The sequence below is a fragment of the Quercus robur genome, chromosome 7 (genome assembly GCF_932294415.1).
Source record: "Quercus robur chromosome 7, dhQueRobu3.1, whole genome shotgun sequence".
NCBI classification, from domain to species: Eukaryota; Viridiplantae; Streptophyta; class Magnoliopsida; order Fagales; family Fagaceae; genus Quercus; species Quercus robur.
This window is the reverse complement of record NC_065540.1, coordinates 38,195,950-38,216,536: the sequence shown is the minus strand read 5'-3', so window position 1 is coordinate 38,216,536 and position 20,587 is coordinate 38,195,950. Positions and strand designations below refer to the sequence as shown.

At 33.3% G+C, this 20,587-nt stretch overlaps 1 protein-coding gene across 1 annotated transcript; it reads left to right on the top strand.

Annotated features, from left to right (window-relative positions):
• The first annotated feature begins 4,324 nt into the window (after positions 1-4,324).
• LOC126693339 (uncharacterized) lies at positions 4,325-8,661 on the top strand. Its single transcript, XM_050389282.1, has 3 exons — positions 4,325-4,710; positions 6,857-7,086; positions 8,151-8,661. Exons 1-3 carry the CDS (start codon positions 4,389-4,391, stop codon positions 8,427-8,429), a joined length of 831 nt encoding a protein of 276 aa, XP_050245239.1. The 5' UTR covers positions 4,325-4,388; the 3' UTR covers positions 8,430-8,661.
• The last annotated feature ends 11,926 nt before the right edge of the window (positions 8,662-20,587 follow it).

The following is a 20,587-nucleotide window of genomic DNA, read 5'->3' as shown; positions in this document are numbered from 1 at the left end:
AAAAAGGGGAAAAAAAGAAAAAAAAAATGCGATACGTGTGTGGAGGATTAAAAAAGAGGAGAAAAAAAGGAAAAAAAGAAAAAGAAATGGTATGACAATATTTTCACAATATTTTCATAATAAATTTTAAGTGGTAGGTTATTATTAGCTAATATTGGTGAGAAAAAAATAATTTTTTTAGAAAGAGAAATAAATAATTTTAATAGTACGTTCAAATTAAAATCAGTATCAATTTTTATCACAATATTTACACAATACTTTCACAATAAATCTTAAGTGGTAGGTTATTATTAGCTAATATTAGTGAGAAAAAAATAATTTTTTTAGAAAGAGAAAAAAAATAATTTTAATAGCACGTTAAAATTAAAATCAGTATCAATTTTTATCACAATATTTTCACAATAAATCTTAAGTGGTAGGTTATTATTAGCTAATATTGGTGAGAAAAAAATAATTTTTTTAAAAAGAGAAAAATTGATTTAAGTATGATGAAGTAGTTGATTTAAGTATGAACCAAACTCACATCCAAAAAAAAAAAAAAAAAGGAAAAAAGTATGAAATAAACTCCTTTATATATACATTGCCCTTTTTGGTAATTTATCCCTCAAACTGCCACTTTTATAAGTACTAGTCAAATACTCAGCTTTTCAAAAAACACTTTTTAACAGCTTTTACAAAACACTCAGCTTTTTGAAAAAACACTTTTTCATTATGCACTTTTTGAAAAATCCATTTTTTCATTATACACTTTTACAAAAAAACTGAACCAAACTCACCCATATAACGATTTTATGAAATAATTTTTCGATTTGGCATGGGATATGTGTTAAATTAATAAATAATATTTTTGTCTAAAATTAATAGTAAATTTAAATTCATAAAATATTTGGGTTTTTTTGGGGGAGAGAAAAAACTTTTAACAATTAAAAAGATGGTATAATTATCTTATAAAAAGGGGGGGAAAATAGTATAATTATTAGGTGCTCTTAGAATACGATGATGTGATCTAAGAAGTCAATATCATACTGTATCAGTCGTACCAAAGAAATATATTGTACTGGCCATTAAATTAGTATCGATAATCCTCTAAAATGTACAGAAAAAAATACCAAGTTGTACTAGGCATATTTCAAGTGTTTCAGTCGATTTTGATTTTTGACGTTTCAACTTGTACAATAAAAAAAATAAAAAATATTAAAATTTTGATTTTTTTTAATATGTTATTTAACATATATATTAAGTGTGAATGTACCTAAGCTAATATTTAAGCTTATAAAATATATGATTTTTTAATATAAAATTATAGTGGTAATTCCAAAACAATATATCAATATCAACTAGTATTGAAATATTTCGCTACATTGGCCAAACTAAAATGGTCTTTGCTACGAAATTGACTTTCTTGGATGTGGTGCTCTTTATTCTCTCATTTACTATAGATCCCAATATCCCACTAATAAAATTCATGTTGAGGTCGACCATAAATGTGAGAGGATGGTGCATCACATCGCCATACATGAGACTATCAAAGTGGTGCTAGGAACACACGTTAGACACCCATTACCATATCCAATTGCTTAGAGCATCTCCAATAAACCAGCCAGTCATTTTTTGAGAGCAAACCAAAAAAATCAGCTAAAACTACAGTAGCTCTCTTGAAGAAGAGAGCACTATAGCAACTCTAAACTATTTTTCTCTCTTGAAATAATCCATATTTGAATAAATCTAAATAAAAAATTTAACACAGTAAATTAAAATTTCAGCATTTATCTTAGCCTCAATGGCTACAGAGACACCTAAGCACAATCAGAACAAAATACACAATGCAATCTAATCACAGAACACAATCTTTCTCATAAAACTAACGAAATCAGAACAAATTAAAAAAAAAAATTCTAACCCATTATATCTGGAGAAGGATAGAGGACAAAGAATATTTCTCTCTCTCTTGGTGGAGCACAGTGGTTATTTCCCTTCTATGTGATGTGAAGATGAATGACATGTTTTAGTGTTTTTAGTCCAAGTGAAAGAGAGAGAGATCTGGAGATAGAGGTAAAAAAGGAAAAGCTAAGTGTAAGTTTGGATTGCGCTGAAATGAAATTTCAGCACATTTGCGTTTCTGTTAGTGGGTCCCATGCATTGTTTATGGGACCTACAAATTATCTAATTCAGCAAAATTTTCATTAAAACTAGCTCCCACGGCACTATTCACCAGGGACAGACCTACAATAGGGCAGGGGGGCCATTGCCCCCCCCCCCCCAAAAAAAACTATGATATTAAATTTTCGTCCTAATAGCCCCCACCCCCCAAAATAAAAATTAAAAAAAAAAAAAAAAAAACTGGTATACAAATCAATCTGAAAAAATCATTGACTAGTTAAAAAAAAAAAATCACCAACTAACTCTCATACAAAAATAAAAAATAAATATGGACTGAAAACCTAAATTATAATTCTCAAAATTTTACCCTAACCTCATTCTTCCTCCACTCAACCTCATCAAACATCAATGCCTCCCTTCCTCCATCACTGCTACTGTTGCTCTTTTCCTCATATCAGATCCGAATTGTTGTTGCGATTGCTCCTCCTCAGATCCTTGATCACAGTCACACACGGTAAATCTAAGAAGTTTCTATCCTCTCTTAAGTTCCTTTTTTTTTTTTTTTTCTTTGCTACTTGCTATATTGCTTTGCCAGCCTGTTAGCCCTCTGGGTTTTTTTTTTTTATTTTTTTTATTTTTTTTATTTTTTATGAACTGTGTTGACAGTTTTTTGTGAGTTGTGGCTTTTTAATTTTATTTTATGGATTGGTGTGTTGTGTCATGTGTAGCTAGTGGACAGTAGACTAGTTGTGTTTATGGCTTTGTATTGACTTGACTACTGTGTAATTGTTTGTGACTTTTTGTGATTGTGTCATTGTGTGGACCGTACTTTCAGTGTTTGTAACTTTTTTTTTTTTTTTGGTTTTATCTATAAAGAAATAAAGTGAGACCAGGATAGTAAGATGTGAGTACTGAATTGTGATAATAAATTTGTGAGAGTAGTCTTTGATAGTCACTGTTTTGTCATTTGTGAATATTGTTAACTATGAAGACTAGTTTTTGGCAAGCAAGTCCTAAGTGACTTTTTTGTGAGACCAATTGACCAAGTCTTTGGTCTAATTGTTTTGGTTTTATCAAAAATTTTGTCTTTGTCACTTTGTGTGATGTGGCTAATATTAGTAATATATATATATATATATATATGAACTTGTGAACTTTGTCTTTGTCATTTTGTGTGATGTGGCTAATATTAGTAATATATATATATATATATATATATATGAACTTGTGAACTTTGTCTTTGTCATTTTGTGTGATGTGGCTAATATTAATAATAATATATATATATATATATATTAAGAAACACTTATTTTATATGTAATATTTTGTTAAATATGAAATAGGTGTTAGTTTTTATTTTCATAAAAAAAAATAAAAAAAAATTGTGTTAAGCTTTGGCCCCCCATGTTCAAATCCTGGTTCCGTCCCTACTATTCACACATTTAAAAATTATTTTATTACAATATTTTCAATTTTCAGCAATAAACGGTATCTAAACCAACCCAAAAATGAAGATAAAGAGAAGTAGGGATATATGTGTGGTAGAGAAAAAAGAAAACCAAAAGAAGAAACGTATGGATGGAAAAAATGAAGAGAGAAGGAAGAATTAAATAAAGAAATAGAAAATTGAAATTGAGAAATGCTACCACAATATTTTCATAATTCTTTCACAATAAATCTTAAATAACAGATGTTGCTGGCTATTATGGTTGAGAAAAAAATAATTTGAATGATGAATTCAAATTAAAACCTGTAAAAACTTATTACATAGAATTTATTGTAAAATTGTTGTAAAAATATTATAAACACTTCTCATTAAAATTAAAATTAAAATTAGATGATCACTCACTACATTTGGCCACAAGTGCTTTATAAGACTTGTTAAAAAAATATCACAAAAAATTTTAAATAATAAAGAAAAAAAATGAAGAAATAATATTTAAATAGTATAGAATAAATATAGAGAACAGATTGAAAGATATATTTAAAAAAAGTATTTAGATAAATAATAAATACTCTCTATACAGTATAAAAATCGAAAGACACCGCTAAAGATGCTACTGTAAAAGTCATGTTTTGATTAGATTTTAGCATCTTCAATTATACGTGGAGAACACGTGTGAAAGCACGGAAATCAAATCATTAGTTGACAGCCACGCAATAGAGTGTGGAAATAGTTTGGTTCCTAGGATTACTCAATACCTCTAATAGTAATACATTGCATCTATATTGAGATGTTTTAAAAGCTACTTATTTTTTAATCCAAAAACAGAGTCAGAGAAGTGGCGATGGAGTCATGGGGAGAGCTAGAGGGAAAAGTGGTGATGGTAACTGGGGCTTCCTCAGGCCTTGGTCTTGAATTCTGTCTCGACCTTGCAAAAGCTGGTTGCAAGATCATTGCCGCCGCTCGACGCGTCGACCGACTCCAATCACTCTGTCACCAAATCAACTCTTCTTCTTCTTCTTCTTCTTCTTCTACAAGCTCCCCTCGAGCTGTGGCTGTGGAGCTTGACTTGACTGCTGATGGACCCACCATCGAGAAGTCCATAAAGAAAGCTTGGGATGTGTTTGGCCACATCCATGCCTTGGTCAACAATGCCGGACTTAGAGGTTGGGAATTAAATACTAGCTTCTGCTTTTTTCTTTTTTCTTTTTTCTTTTAGGGAAATGTTAAGGAATGACTGACTTAAGGGCATGGAAACTATTTTTAAAATTATTTTATGGAAAAATGAGCATGACCCTTATTTTTATTTTTATAATTTTACTAATTATTATACCAACGCATCAATTAGTTTTAGGTGTATTAGGTGTAGGGGGGTTGAAATCGATATCTTATTTGACAGTTAGAGATTTTACTAGTTGAATTAGCCGAAACCCATGTAAGTAAGCTATACCTATACTTGCTTTATGTGATTGTTTAGTGTAATGAACTCAACAATTTATCTTATTTTAACTACAATTTCTCAACAAAGTTTAGGTGGCAGGTCACAAGTAAAAAAGTGAGGTAAATGATGAACCCAGATGAAAATCTTTTGTAACTTGTCATTGTTGTGAAAATTGAATAGTACTTTCAGTATTAGAATATCATTTGTGATTCCAATATCTCTACAGACACATCCAATTTTATAATATGCTAAGGTGTCAAGTTGTGATGGGTGCATAATAAAATAGTATCACTTGACAGTTGACACCTTAACATGCTGTGAAATTGGGTGTGTCTGTACACTTATTGATATGATTCACATGGAAGAATTTGTGTCTAGATAAGTTCTAACTAAAATTGATGTGAATTCGAATTTAAAAAATAATAATAATAAGGCGAATTGAAACAATTTAAAAAGTCTATGGTTTTAATTGGAACTTTTAAAAATCTAGGTGTAATTTGAAACCAATCAAAACTTTAGGGAGAATTGTGTAATTTTCCCTTTGTTAAATTTTGTTTTTAATTCTGTTTGTTGTGTGTTTCCTGAGAAATTAACTGAAGGAAAATTAAGGTTTGGATTTGGTAATTTGTAGTTTTGTACTGATACAAAGAAAACTAAAAAAGAAATTAAACCTTTTAATTTCTCTTTCCCTAATATGGTTAATTTGGTTTTGTGTGTGTTTGATTGGGTGATAAATAAATTAGTGTGAAGCGTTTGATTCTCCAATTTCACATTGTTAGGCTTCAAATGGTTCGCCTGTCATATTTGGTTGGCACCAGACAGAGCAAATTCTAGTTTTTTGTTATGTGGACAGGATTGATGCAATTTAATGCCCATGGGAGTAACTTAGTAAGGTGTGCTTAGAGATATAAATACACGATAATTCAACTTCAATTGATTGTGTGGAATTTTATAAACCAATTAATCTTTATGTGTCTGCCTTTTGGATCTCCTTCTTTGAGAGGATTAAGAGTTATAGAAGCTTCTATGATATTCTCGAGTTGTTATGCACAAGAAATATTATTAGGACTGCCCAGGAACCCACCCTTTCATGTGACGGATGGACTCCACTCTTGAGTCTCCATAGGAACCCACCCTCATGTGAGCTCGCACGCGAACATATTTGTGAATATATATATACACACACACTACATGAGTGCTCATAGTTTTTCCAGTACTTGACTATTCTCTAAGGGATGTGCACACACAAGGTAATTATAGGGTAGAATCCCTTGGAAGTAGCCCCAAAATGCTAGTTACAAGTTTTGAACCCAAGATCTTATAGGTTTTGAGACCTTTTACTTCTAACATTCTATTCTCTAAACAGTTTATACATCATTTTCACACTTGACTACATTCACATTGTCTTGTTCATAAATGTAAACATTGCACATACACATATTGTGGACAAGCAGGTATGTAAAGGGATGATATCCATACCTGGACAAGTGTGCTTAGATGACTGTGGATCATCCACAGTTGATTATTTAAGAAATATATCTTTTGAGTTTTCATTCTTGTACTGACAAGATCAGTTCTAACTCAACTGACACCTTCACTCCTTTTAAGTGCTAGGTGGAAGGTGAGGTCGTAGGTTTAAGACCCATTGGGTATGAATAACTTACCAATTTATTTATAAAATAAAATAATCAGTGTGCTTCTTGGAATTTTTGTGTTTGTATTTTTGGCATTTGCTTCTTCATCTTTATTATAATTCTATGAGCTTTTTAAACATGTTCATGTACCAGGATGCTTGTCTGGCTGTTTCTGTTACTGAATTGTTGAAGGTTATTGTTGATAAATATTTCTCATTCTTATGCCGTGTACATTAGGTAATGTGAGATCTCCATTAGAATTATCTGAGGAGGAATGGAATCATGTTATCAAAACAAACTTAACAGGAAACTGGTTGGTGTCAAAATACATTGGCATACGCATGCGTGATGCTGAGAGGGGAGGATCAATCATAAACATATCTTCAGTTGCTGGTCTCGACCGTGGGCAATTGCCTGGTTCTGCCGCCTATGCTGCTTCAAAGGCAGGCCTAAACATCTTGACAAAGGTAATGTCAATTGCCATGGAACTCTTCCAAAATATAGGGGTAATACCATTGTCATGTTTTGTAATTGTTTGGAAACAGAATAATTTCTATAAGATGAAAAATCGTAGTAACTTCATAAAAAAATACACTGCAGAGATTTTTTTTTTTTTTTAAAAACGCTCATGTTAAACAAAAATAAATTTATTTCAATTGATTCAACAATAGGTAAACAAATAGAATTTACTTCTTTTGATTCTTTTGTATTTGATCTGTACACCCCTGTATATTCCCTGTATACCTAGGTGTCTATTTTTTTATATTAATAAATCTCTATTACTTATCAAAAAATTTACTTCTTTTGATTCAAGAAAAGATCAAGTTTGGTACATATCCTATAAAAAAAATAAAATAAAAGAGGAAATATTACATCACCTTAAGATATTTTTTTTTCCAATTGAGAGGAAAAAGAAAATTCCAAGAGAAACATCTAAAGAATAGACACACAAATGAAGACTGGAGATTCACTTCAGGTCAGACATTTTCAAGTACATGTCCAGATGTCCTAAATATTCTCTTGTTGGTCCCCATTGAAACTGAGTAACAAAACATATATACCATCTCCAAACACCATCATATTGCATTTTCATGAAATTGGGACAGGCTTATTATGTTTGCTGATTGTTTGCCTATATGTGTGTTTCTTTTTTCTTTCCTTATTTTTTATTTAGTAACTTTGGGTCTGATGGCCTGTACTTCATGAGTCGTCATCCCTGGCCACTGTGCTATCACTTTGGTTGTCTTTTTAGACTAGGGTGCTACTTTTTCTATAACTATGTGATGAACGCATCATAAATTAATTATTTATGGAATACCCTGAACTTATTTAGAGATAGGAGACAGGCTCTTTTTAAGTCTTTACCCATAGGAAATGTATCCTTATCAAACTAGTTTGTCTTTTTTTGCTGTTTTTGTCCCTATTGCTTTTTTTATAATTGTGCTGCATAATATGTATGCATGTGTGTGTGTGTGTGTGTGTGTGTTGATTTTGTTCTTCTTGTATATAATGTTATTTCTACTTATGACAGGTCATGGCATTGGAATTGGGTGTATATAAAATTAGAGTGAATTCTATATCACCTGGCATTTTCAAATCTGAGATTACCCAGAGTCTCTTGCAAAAAGAATGGCTGCATAATGTGACAAAGAAAATTATCCCGTTAAGAGAATATGGCACTACTGATCCAGCATTGACATCACTTGTTCGATACTTGTTACATGAATCTTCTGAATATGTTTCGGGCAACATTTTCATTGTTGATTCTGGTGCAACCTTACCAGGTGTTCCTATCTACTCTTCCCTTTGAAAGCCGTGTTATGTAGTGAGATATAACTGTCTTATCAAGACAAGTGTAAATATTCTTGCTGCAAATTTTGTTTCTTATCCTTCATAGAATTTCCAATAACTACTTCATTGCCTTTTGAAGATTACAACTAAACAGGTTAGCAGATATATGTGAAATATTCATAATTTCTGGAAGACTGGAACTTATGGATTATTTTGTTCCTTTTTAATCCTACTATTGAGTGTTCTGTGCATCGTGATGCCTGTCATTTTTACTTATGTCTATGAATTTAGCATTGTGTGATCATAAGCGTAGCAACATAGATTCTAACTGGTCCTAAAATTGCATTGTCCTTGAAAAGTTCTCATGTTGATGTACAGGTTTCAAGAAGCTCAAGAGGATTGAAATCTGATTTCGTCTTTAAACTAGACCCTTAGCAGCTGAATTTTATTGCTGCCTAGTGGAAGCCAATACATCTATTTTCTTCAATGAGGCCAATTTTCCATCTATGGCAATTATGAGTTATGATCACAATGAGAGCTAGAATTTTCTGTTATATTCGTTTTGTTTGCCATATAGGCTGTTCTGTCTATAACCTTAAACCTGCAACAATCTTAGGGATCCTAAGCAAATGGATATCAAAGAGGGAAAGATCAGCTGTAAATTCAGCAACCTTTTTCCTGCAGCGGTGTTGTGAAATTGAGAATTTGAAGATAAATCTATTGCTACCATTTAATTTCCCTGGGGTGTTGAGAGTCTGAGATCGAGATTGGTTTTGTAGCAATGATTTGAATCACTTGATCACTTCTTTGTGCGAATGAGTGTGGGTTGTGTGCAAGGATGTCAATACCATACCGGAGGCCGTACCAGTTTGGCCACCGGTACGATATATTTCAGATACTGGTTAATACCGGTGTACCATTTCGGGTTTACCGCTATTTTTTATATTTATAAATATAAATATATATATATATATATATATATTATAATAAATATAAAAGTTCACTATAAAACATTTCCTCAATTCAGAACTAATTATTCATGGTTTTAGACTTTAGTATCAATTAAAAGGGAAAAAAAATAAAATAGAAAACTTAAAAGTTACCATTGTATACTAAGAAAACAAATAATACTAATAAGTTAATACAAATAAGTTACCATTCTGTCCTAACAAAAATTCAAAAATTACAAAACTTAAAAAAAAAAAAAAAAAACTTTTTTCTGTACCAGCTGGTACGCCCGGTACCGGCCGGTATTGCCCGAAATTGGCCGGTACGGCCGGTATTTTTTCCGGTACGAAACAGGGGGGGTCGAGTGTACCGGATTGCTGGCTGGTACGGAATATTTCGGCCGGTACGACTGGTACGGTACAGAATTGATAACCTTGGTTGCGGGTGCCTGCCTGTGTTTCTGCATAGACCAAAATACCTTTTTTATAGCTTCAGAAATACTTATTGTTTTGATGATTTGATCCATATCCAACATTCCAACCCTTAACTGGCCGAGAGCTCAAGACTTGCTACTTTTTTCTTTTTCTTTTTCTTTTTATTTTTCGACTTTCTATGGACACAAAATTTTATCCTCAACATTTTTCACAATTTATTAACATGACAAATTGCCCGTGGTGTACAATCAGTTTTGCATAGGTTGATGGACTCAACACTAACATCATTTTTATTTTCACCACTTATGACATTTTGCTTCAACAAGTTGGGACAAAAGTTGTGTCCTTAAATTTATTATTTAAAAAAAAAAAATCAATAGTTACAATAATGGAATTAGGGGATTCAAAACTTGTTTTGAAGAACAAGCAATAACCTTGAGTTACACGGCCATTAAAGACCTTATTGTGCAGCCTTGAACTCAAGAAAAGCTCAAGATATGAAAGAGTTGACATTTCGTGGACAATGTACCAAATCTAGTTGACAGTTTTAGTGTATGTATTATTTGTTTGTCAGAGGACCATGGTAAGCTTTTGAAGGAATCTTAAATTTGCTCATTTAGTCAAATTCCATCATCTCCTCACAAGTCTCCTGCTGTTCAGTTACACTTATAAATTGTAATGGAAAATGGTTTTTATTGTAATCGAAGTATTTAACTAGTTTTGAAAGTGTTGCGTCTGTACATTACATATCAAGCTTTTGAAGCTTGCTGTAAGGACAGAGAATCTTAGAGCCCGTTTGGTAGAGGAATTTAAGTAATATTGTTTGTATTTTTTTGAAATATGTGTGGGTGAAAAAATGTATAAAAATATGTGTAATATTATTTAAAAATTGAAAATATGTATTTAAGATACTCTACCAAATGGGGCTTAAAAATCCAAACAATGTAGGATTTGTAGTAACAATTCTTTTTTCTATTTTTTAAGAGAAATGATATGTCTACAACATTTTTACAACAAATCCTAAGTGGCAGGTTGTTATTGGTTGTTATTGTTAGGGCAAAAAAGTAATCTTAGTGTTAATTTCAAATTTAAACCAATAACAACTAACCACCTGTGATTTATTGTAAAAATATTATAGACATAATATCTCTCATTTTTTTAATGCAAGGATTCACTTGGTGCCCAAGAATTGTCTTTTCTTTTTTCTTTTTCTTTTTTTGGAGAAAGACACGAACTGAACACACACAGGAAATTGTCCAAGAATTGTCTAATCATGAGTGTCTTAAATCAAATGCATGCTAATGATAACATTGAAAATCACAGTAACTAGACCGATAGCATTAAAATGATGAAATCTCAAATGAGATTTAGCAGGCGAAAATGGGTAACTAACCATAATTTTCCAACTATATAGTTAGTAGTTCTAATTCCCAAACTATATTATTTACTAGCATCTCGAGTCTAAAAGACTCGATTTTGGCCTATAAATCGAGTCTAGAGACTCAATTTCGATGGTCTGATGTGGCATTTTTTTCCTACTTGGAAATCGAGTCTCTAAGGCTCGATTTATAAACCAAAAAAATTTAAAAAAATTATAAGTCTCAAGTATCACGTACAAGCCAAAATACACAAATTTTTTTTTTTTTTAAGAAATCCAGAAACACAACAATCAGATCAAAGAGAGAAAGAATCTAGAGACTCAGATCAGATAGGAGAGGCGACTTGCCCAGAACATATCAGAGAAAAAAAAAAAACAGAAACAGAGAAGAACCCAGAACATCAGAGAAGAACCTGGGTCGCATGCTGCCTGGATCGGTCGGCTTGGGTCGTTGCGCACCGCGTTGCCTGGCCTGGGTCGCGCATGGCACGCGCGGCCTGGCCTGGGTTCTTCTCTCTCTGTTTCTGGTTTTTTTTTTTTTTTTTTTTTTTTTTTTTTTTTTTTTTTTTCTCTGGGTTCTTCTGGGTTCTTGTTTGATGTTTATAAGGGTTATAAATCAAGTCATAGAGACTCGATTTCCATGTGGTTACCACGTGGAAAAATATGCCACATCGGACGAAATCAGAGCATGGAAATCAAGTTTCTGATACTCGATTTATAAGCCAAAATCGAGTCTTGTAGACTCGAGATTCTAATAAATAATATAGTTTGCAAACTAGACCTACTAACTAAATGGTTGGGAAATTATGGTTAATTACCTATTTCGTCCGATTTAGCAAATTCTCCATCTTTCATAACTAATCAGAGGCAGTTTTCATCTTAAAGTGAAGGCCGTATTTGCAAAAGAAGGCTTTTTTTTTTTTTTTTCCCCCTCGAAAGTCCCCAATTGTTGGATTTTGGTGCAATAGCAAGTGTCTTCCAAACAATGTTGTGGGTTTGACTTGGAAATCCCTTCTTATAGATCCCGTAGAAAGAGGAGTATTGTGTACTGGATCCAAGAGCTTATCATCCAGCCTTTAACTCGAGAAAAGCACAAGATATTATATAGAGTTGACGTCTCTAGTGTATATATTATTTTGGGGTGACTGATTTGACTCAAAATCATTTTTGCTACAAGTGGTTTAAAAAAATGTTATTTTACCCATCTGAAGTAAGATCTGTTTGTCTCTCGTAACCCATCTCTGTTAAAAATGATGATAAATATATATATGGGATAAAACCATTTTTCGTCCCTACATTTTCACATGATTCTCACTTTGGTCCCTAACTTTTATTTTCACTACTTTTAGTCCCTATTTAGAAAAATGTCATCTATTTTAGTCCTTTCTGTCAGTGCCCTAACAGCAAAGTCCTAGGTGGCAGATGGAGTGCATCGCTGGCACACTAAATGCTGATGTTAGCATTAAAATAATAATATAATATATTATTTAGTATTTTAAAAATGCCACGTCATTTTTAAAAAACAAAAAATTAATTTATGAATTTTAACAAAAAATAAAAAACCTAATCTGATCTGAGCAACAACCCAGAAAAACCTAGCCGCGTCCACATCCTCGACCTTACTCCCACTCCTTCCTCCCCTTTCATAGAACTCGTCTTCTTCAACATCGTCGACGGCGTCTACAATGACTCTCTCCTTATTGCCACAGTAGCCAATGGCTCTCTCAAGATCTACGATCTATCTCTTCCCCCAACCTCCAACCCAATCCGCTCCCTCCACGAATGCTCTCGCAAGGTCTAGTCCGTCAACTACAACCTCGTCTGCCGCTACTCCATCATCTCCTCGTTGTGGGATGACTCCGCCACTAACGTCCGTTTCTGTTCACCAGTAAGAGAGGAAAAGAGAGAGGGTGAGTTAGAGAGAGAGAGTCTGAAATTGCATTTTGAAGAGAGAGCTTGAGAGAGTCTGAAGAATCTAATAAGGAATTTGGGGTTTTGAATGTGAAAAAAGTTCAAGCAAATGAAGTTGGGATTATGCTGTCTTGTTTGATCGTTGATTTCATGTTTCTAATGTCAAGGAAAGAACAATGGGTTACTTAATTTTTTTTTTTGATAAACACTGACTGGGTTTATTTACTTATTTTCCCATATCAAAAAAAAATATTTTTGATAATAAAGGGTTTTCAGCTGTGTTTGGTTGCCAACAAAACAATGACTGGGTTTGTGTTCTTGTCCGTTTTTACTCAAAATAAAGCTAGATCTCAATTTATATTATTTTTTATTTTTATTTCTATTTTTTCCTATTTTTTCGTTTAGTTAAAATTTCTAAATTAATTTTGGCGTAAATGCTCTTTTCGTCCCTATATTTTGGGGTCATTTCTATTTTGGTCCCTACATTTCTATTTTACCACTTGTAGTCCCTAATCCAATTAAAGCTTGTTATTTTAGTCCTTTTTGTCACTCAACTAACAGAAAAAACTGACGTGGCAAACGGATTGCACTATTGACATAGTAAATGCTGACGTAATGAATAAAATAATAATAAAAAATTATTTATTATTTAATAAATACCAAATCAGCATAAAATAATAAAAAAATACCACCTCAGATCCATGTCAGTTTAGAATTTTAAATTTTAATTGATCAATTTAAAAAAAAAAATAAAACAGAATTAAAAATAAAAAACACATGAATTTAGATCTAACCTCCTCTTCATCAAGAAGACAGAAGAGCACAACCCAAAAAAAATCATACAAACCCAGAAAATCAAACTGAGAAAAATCATAAATGAATACAGAAATTAAATAAAAATAATATATAAAAAAAAAAAAGTCTTCTGCAAGCTCCAAGCTCTCTCTCCGTGAATAATATAGAAATTAGAATCTCTATTGATAGAGATATGGTGGTACCTTTCTTGACCAGCAGTGTCCTAAATCTGAGCCTTGACGGTCTTGTGATCGATGAGGAGCGTCCTGGTTTGGAACTCGACTCCGATGGTGGCTTTGGAGTCTAAACCGAACTCGTTCCTCGCGAACCGAGCTAGCAGCTGAGATTTCCCAACCGTCGAGTCTCCGATCAACACCACCTTGAACACGTAGTCAATCTTCTGCTGCAAATTCGCCATATCTCTATCACACACGCACACGCACATACTCTTACAAAAATCTCAAAATCTACAAATCCTATCAGAGCTTGGGATTGCGATTGTGACTGTGATTCTGATGATGATGATGATGAGGGATCAACGGCTACGATTGAAGAAGGTGGTGGCGGGGCTAGGAAGTTGGCGACGCCACGGAACTGGAGGCCGAGGGCGGAGAGGTCGTCTTTAACGCCACGTGGAGTCGTGGATGAGCTGTGATCATCGTGATCTTGCTCCGACAAATCTGGACCGTCGGATTGGAACGATTTGAATAGCCAAGACATTACTGTAAATTTGAGTTAATGAAATTGAGAAACAAGAACATAATCGAAGAATGAGGATTAGGTACTTGAATCTGAAGCTATCTGTTTTTGTTTTTTTTTTTAAGTGCTTTCTAGTCTTATCTAAACAACTATTTAGCGAGAAGCCGAGAGCAATGCTTTTTTTTTTTTTTTTTTTAATATTAAAGAGTTTGGGTTTTTGTTTTGCTTCGCTTTTTGTTCTCGACTTTGTTGTTGTTTAGAAACAAAGGATGTTTTGTTGGAGTTGAGTTGCCACGTCAGTTTTCTTATACAACCCGTGAATAATAAAAAACATCTCCGTGATTTTTCTTTGTTTGATTTTCTTGTGTTCTTGTGTTTGATTTTCTGGGTTTGTATGATTTTTTTTGGGTTGTGCTCTTCTGTCTTCTTGATGAAGAGGAGGTTAGATCTAAATTCATGTGTTTTTTATTTTTAATTCTGTTTTATTTTTTTTTTAAAAATTGATCAATTAAAATTTAAAATTCTAAACTGACATGGATCTGAGTGGCATTTATTATTATTTTATGCTGACTTGGCATTTATTAAATAATAAATAATTTTTTTATTCGTCACGTCAGTATTTACTGTGTCAACAGTGTACTCTGTTTGCCACGTTAGTTTTTTCTATTAGAGTGACAGAAATGACTAAAATAACAAGCGTTAATTGGATTAGGGACTAAAAGTGGTAAAATAGAAATGTAGGGACCAAAATAGAAATGACCCCAAAATATAGGGACAAAAAGAGCATTTACGCCATTAATTTTTTGTTTTTAAAAAATGACGTGGCATTTTTAAATGCTAAATAATATATTATATTATTATTTTAATGCTGAGGTCAGCATTTAATGTGCCAACGATGCACTCCGTCTGCCACCTAGGACTTTGCCGTTAGGGCACTGACGGAAAGGACTAAAATGGATGGCGTTTTTCTAAATAGGGATTAAAAGCAGTGAAAATAAAAGTTAGGGACCAAAGTGAGAATCGTGTGAAAATGTAGGGACAAAAAATGGTTTTATCCCTATATATATTTTTGCTCTCCTTTTATGTTTGTCTCCTCAAAAAAAAAAAAACAAAAAACAAAAAACAAAACAAAAAAACAAAGGAAAACAAGATCAAAAAATGTCATTTGGTAAAAAAGTAAATTTCTTAGCATTTCAAACTTAAGAGTGGCACAAGAAACCAGCCCCTCTCCTCAATATTTAACCACCGAACCCATTTATGATCCACCCATTTGCCACTTCAGACCTTAACCAAAACACATTCCTTGGAGTTCAAGTAGGGTCACGGCTTCTTAGACCCATTCATCATTGGTGAGAGCCTTTAGGCCCAAGCTCGAGCTCCCTCAAAACAATCCCCAGCTTTGGAGATGACCATGGTCTAGTCGAGGGAACCATACCACTCTAAAGATATTCTCCAATAGTAATTCCTAATTTGAGTCAAAATTTATATAGGTCTATTTCATATGGATCTTGGAAATCGTTAAAAATTGGATGTGTTTTTTCACTAGCAAGGAGGCTGAATCATTTTCATCACTTATCCCTCAAAACATCTATCAACTATTTCTTATGTTCTACTTTGTAGGAAGATTAGATTATTTGGAATTCAGTTTAGACCATTTCAATTAAAAAAATTATAGTCTTTTACAAGGACATTGAGATTCAATTCCTTTTATCTTTTTATTAAAATTGAACTGGTCTGTTAGAGATATATATTAGACATATTAGCCCAATGTAATAGGCCCAAGCCCATTCCTGCTTGTACTAGTAGTCTAGGGTTTAGTCGCTTATATATACTCATGTTAGGGTTCATTGTAACACAGGAGGTTATTGTACTACACTCTCATACAATAAAGATGTAGCCCTTAAGGGATTCCTCCGTGGATGTAGGCCGTAAGGCTGAACCACATAACCCTCGTGTTCTCAGTGTTCCTCCTCTATGCTTCCTCTTCCGCATCTACTCTAGCATACACAACATGATATAACACATCTTTATGCTAATATTTAACATGGTATCAGAGCCAAACTTCGTTCTAGGCATAAAACAATACATCTCTAGCAAGCAAAGAAGAATATCACATGCACATCACCATCAGAAGTCACGCATGCTTCTCTGCTGGATCTAGACTCCACGGCATCTCGCAGCCACCGTGGCGCAGTGCTGTGTCCAAGATCCACAAATTCAAGCAAACCCGTGACATCAATCTCAGATCTATGAAACTTCAAGCTTCGCCTGATGAAACCAACAACACAGATGTGCTCCAAGATCTCCCGCGACCAAAACCCAGAAATCCGGTCACCCGAAGCCTTGCCACGCGCCTCCACGCGCCTCCGTAGCCTCTGGAAAATCTCCCACGTGCCGCCATAGAATCCTGACTTCTAGATCGTATTATGGGCGCACGCGCCGCCCAATAGGCCTCCTCGTCCACCGATTTACTTGACCTGAAAATATGGTGGTCATACGAAGCTGCACGCGCCACCACGCGCCACCTGGGTTTCTAGTTGCTCCTTCACGCGCCGGTGAACAGTGCACGCTCCTGCCACGCGCCGACAATGCTGCTGATGTCATCTGACGTCATATGATGACGTCATTAATCCACGTCAGCAGCCACGCAAGCACGGCCACGTCAGCCCTAGTACACGTCAGCGACACGTCATCAGCCACGTCAGCAGTGTCGTCCCGTCAGCACCACGTCACCTAGCTGGCCGTTGACCCGGACCGACCCGACCCGGACCACCCGGATCTGACCCATGAGCACTTTGACTGTTGACTTTGACTTTTTGCGTTGACCTTTGACCAAAAGTCAAAATTTCCAAAAGGGCCTATCTTGCTCAGTTTTTCGCGTAGATTCCGATTTTGGCCTCCGTTTCTCCATTTGAAGCTTCGAAATTGGACAATTAGCACGTTCTTCATTGTAGTTTCTTCAAAGGCATTCTACAAGGCATCTTCAAGTGATCTTCTCATGCTTATCCAACCTCAAGTCTTCATCAAGCTTCCGCCTTGAGTTTGAGGGAGGGTGTTAGAGATATATATTAGACATATTAGACCAATGTAATAGGCCCAAGCCCATTCCTGCTTGTACTAGTAGTCTAGGGTTTAGTCGCTTATATATACTCATGTTAGGGTTCATTGTAACACAGGAGGTTATTGTACTACACTCTCATACAATAAAGATGTAGCCCTTAAGGGATTCCTTCGTGGATGTAGGCCGTAAGGCTGAACCACATAACCCTCGTGTTCTCAGTGTTCCTCCTCTATGCTTCCTCTTCCGCATCTACTCTAGCATACACAACATGATATAACACATCTTTATGCTAATATTTAACATGGTCGATCCTACCGTTTAATTTTAAATTTTCTTGCAGCCAATAATATTTAATGAAGATTCATCAATAATCACATAATACCAAGGAAGGATCGAATGTAATTGGTACTTGACCTATAAATAAAAAAGTGAAGGGAAAAAGATAATTAAACAGAACACTGTTAAAATTCTTCAAAACTTCAATGGGCCACTTTTAAAGGTTTAATTAAGATGCATAAAAGGAAAAACTACAATGTTTGAAGTGATCATTTATGAAGTAACGTGTATTTGTCTATAATGGAGCGTTTCGAATGAGACATCTTCTAAGGATGATTTGGTAGAGAAGATATCTCATGTGAACTTTCTTCATAACATGGGGGACCTATACATGTTGGACCTATTCATGTTGTGAAAGTTATGTCTCGAAAAATAATTATTCAATTGGGCATGGGGATATGTGTTAAAATTATGGCAAAAATATTATCTCAATTCCTACACTTTTCTTGAATTTGGTTCTTCATCCCTAATTTTAAAAACATTTCATTTTTTCATTCCTAAGCTTTTTAAAGAAATTTTTTTCAATAGTTTATAAACGAAAATAAAGACGAAAAAATAATTTTTTTATGATAATTTAGGGATGAAAAATAAATCTTTTAAATTAAAAAGTGGTAAGCATAACATTTCAATAATTTAGGAGTTTAAAACCAACTTTTAAAATTTTAAGGATGAAAAATGAAATTCATGCGAAATTCAATAATGAGAAAAATAATATTTTAGCTTAAAATTAATTGTTTCAATGGAGAACCTTATGTGAAGATAGTTTTATGCATTTTCTTATATTTGGTAGTATCATAAAAAAAATGGTTAAGAGGAAAACTATCTCTTAGAGTATGTTTGGTATGCTGTAATAGCTCGTATAATGGAATAGTTATACATGTGTAATAGTGATTTGGTCATTTGATTGCATCTTTAGTGCCCGTTTAGATAGGCATTCTTGCAGAGGAAGCACATGTTAACAAGCTAGATGCAAAAAAGGAAATCATTTGGTAGCTTGATTTTAGTCGAATTGCGTTTACAAATAACACCATTCCACGTTTTTAAAAAACCAAATTTTTAGAGCTTTTCAATTGACACAATTCAATCAACAAAATATCGATTATCGACCGCAATTTTTTTAATCAAAAAATCTATTTTGCACCCCCCCCCCCCAGATACTAGTATATATTTTGGCTATATGTTCTCTCTCAATAATCCTTCTTTAAATTGAGGAATAACTATTCATTTTTACAATGATTGTAATAAGTTTTAAAATTAACATATTTCCAAAAATATAAATTTTCCTTATACATCATCTTTTACAAGTTTTTAATATGTAACAATCAAACTTATGTCTAGTAATAAACTAATAATTATTCCATTACAATATCTTTTATACCCAATAATAAAAAGGACAAAATTTAGGTACTATACTTTAGGTTTTCCTCTTAAAATTTTGACATTTGTCCAATTTAACAACCCACAAATGGTGTTAAAATACTACCATTTGTTTTCCTTTTTTTTTTTTTTTTTTTATCTCTTTTATTCCTCTATCCTATGAGAGAACGCAGAAGGTAGAATCGTAGAATCCCATTGCATTTGATCTCTCCAACTTCTCACCCTCAATCTGAACCAAATTAAAGCCAACAAAGGGTAAGAAGGCCAGTGGATAAAGGGTAAGAACAAAAAAGTAAGGGTTGAGAAGGAGAAGGTAAGGGATGAAAAGGAGAAGATGCAAGTGATGAAGTGAAAGTGGTATATGATTTTGGAGATTTCATAGAGATTCAAATGTGGGTTTGAAGAGATTTTGCAGATCAAATAGTGGTGGTCCTTGATTTTGGAGATTTGGGCTACCTGGAAGCCACGTGAGAGAGAAAATATGAGATTTTTTTGTTGCTTTTTTTTTTCCCCATTTCTTCTTTATTTTTTCTTTGGGGCTTTTTTGTTTGGTTTTGATGATGATATCTATTTATCCCTTAGTGGAAGGTACAAATCCTACAATTTGAAAAAGATCTGAAGCCGTGGGTTCGCTTGCAGTACAAGAAAAAGAAGGAAGAAGAAAAAAAAAGTTTTTTTTTTTTTTATATTTTTTTTATAGTTTTAACCCTATTTGTAGGGGTTGTTAAATTGGACAAATTTCAAAATTATAAAAGAAGAACTTAAGTAACTGTAGTTAAGGTACTATACATAAGTTTGGTCATAATAAAAATTAATATTTTTAATGTAAACAAGTAATTTCGTTCATTTTACCAAATTTACCCTAAAATTTTTCTTGTACTAATTGTCTGTTTGTAGATAAAGTTAAAATGTAGTTGATATCCATTAATAATACTAAAGAGTGCAATGAGATTCATGAATAGTAGTAAAAATAAGCTGAATAATAAAAAAACTTGGCTTTTTAAACAATGCCAAACACACACTAAATAAAATAGTTTTTCAAAAAAAAAAAAAAAAAATTTGAGGGAAAGTTTTTGAACTCATTTTAGAGTTGGTATCAATGATGTATAAAAATTAAGATAATTTTATAAAGAAAATATTTTTGAAAAATGATTTACATTTCAAAAAAAATGTTAAATTTTAATTTTAAGACTCAAAGACAAACGGGTAAAACTTCATATTCATACACAGTATAATAA

Coding starts and splice junctions, on each gene's coding strand:
- LOC126693339 (XM_050389282.1), top strand. CDS start 4,389: ATGGAGTCATGGGGAGAGCTAGAGGGAAAAGTGGTGATGGTAACTGGG. Junction 4,711..6,856: donor CAACAATGCCGGACTTAGAG/GTTGGGAATTAA, acceptor CGTGTACATTAG/GTAATGTGAGATCTCCATTA. Junction 7,087..8,150: donor GCCTAAACATCTTGACAAAG/GTAATGTCAATT, acceptor TACTTATGACAG/GTCATGGCATTGGAATTGGG.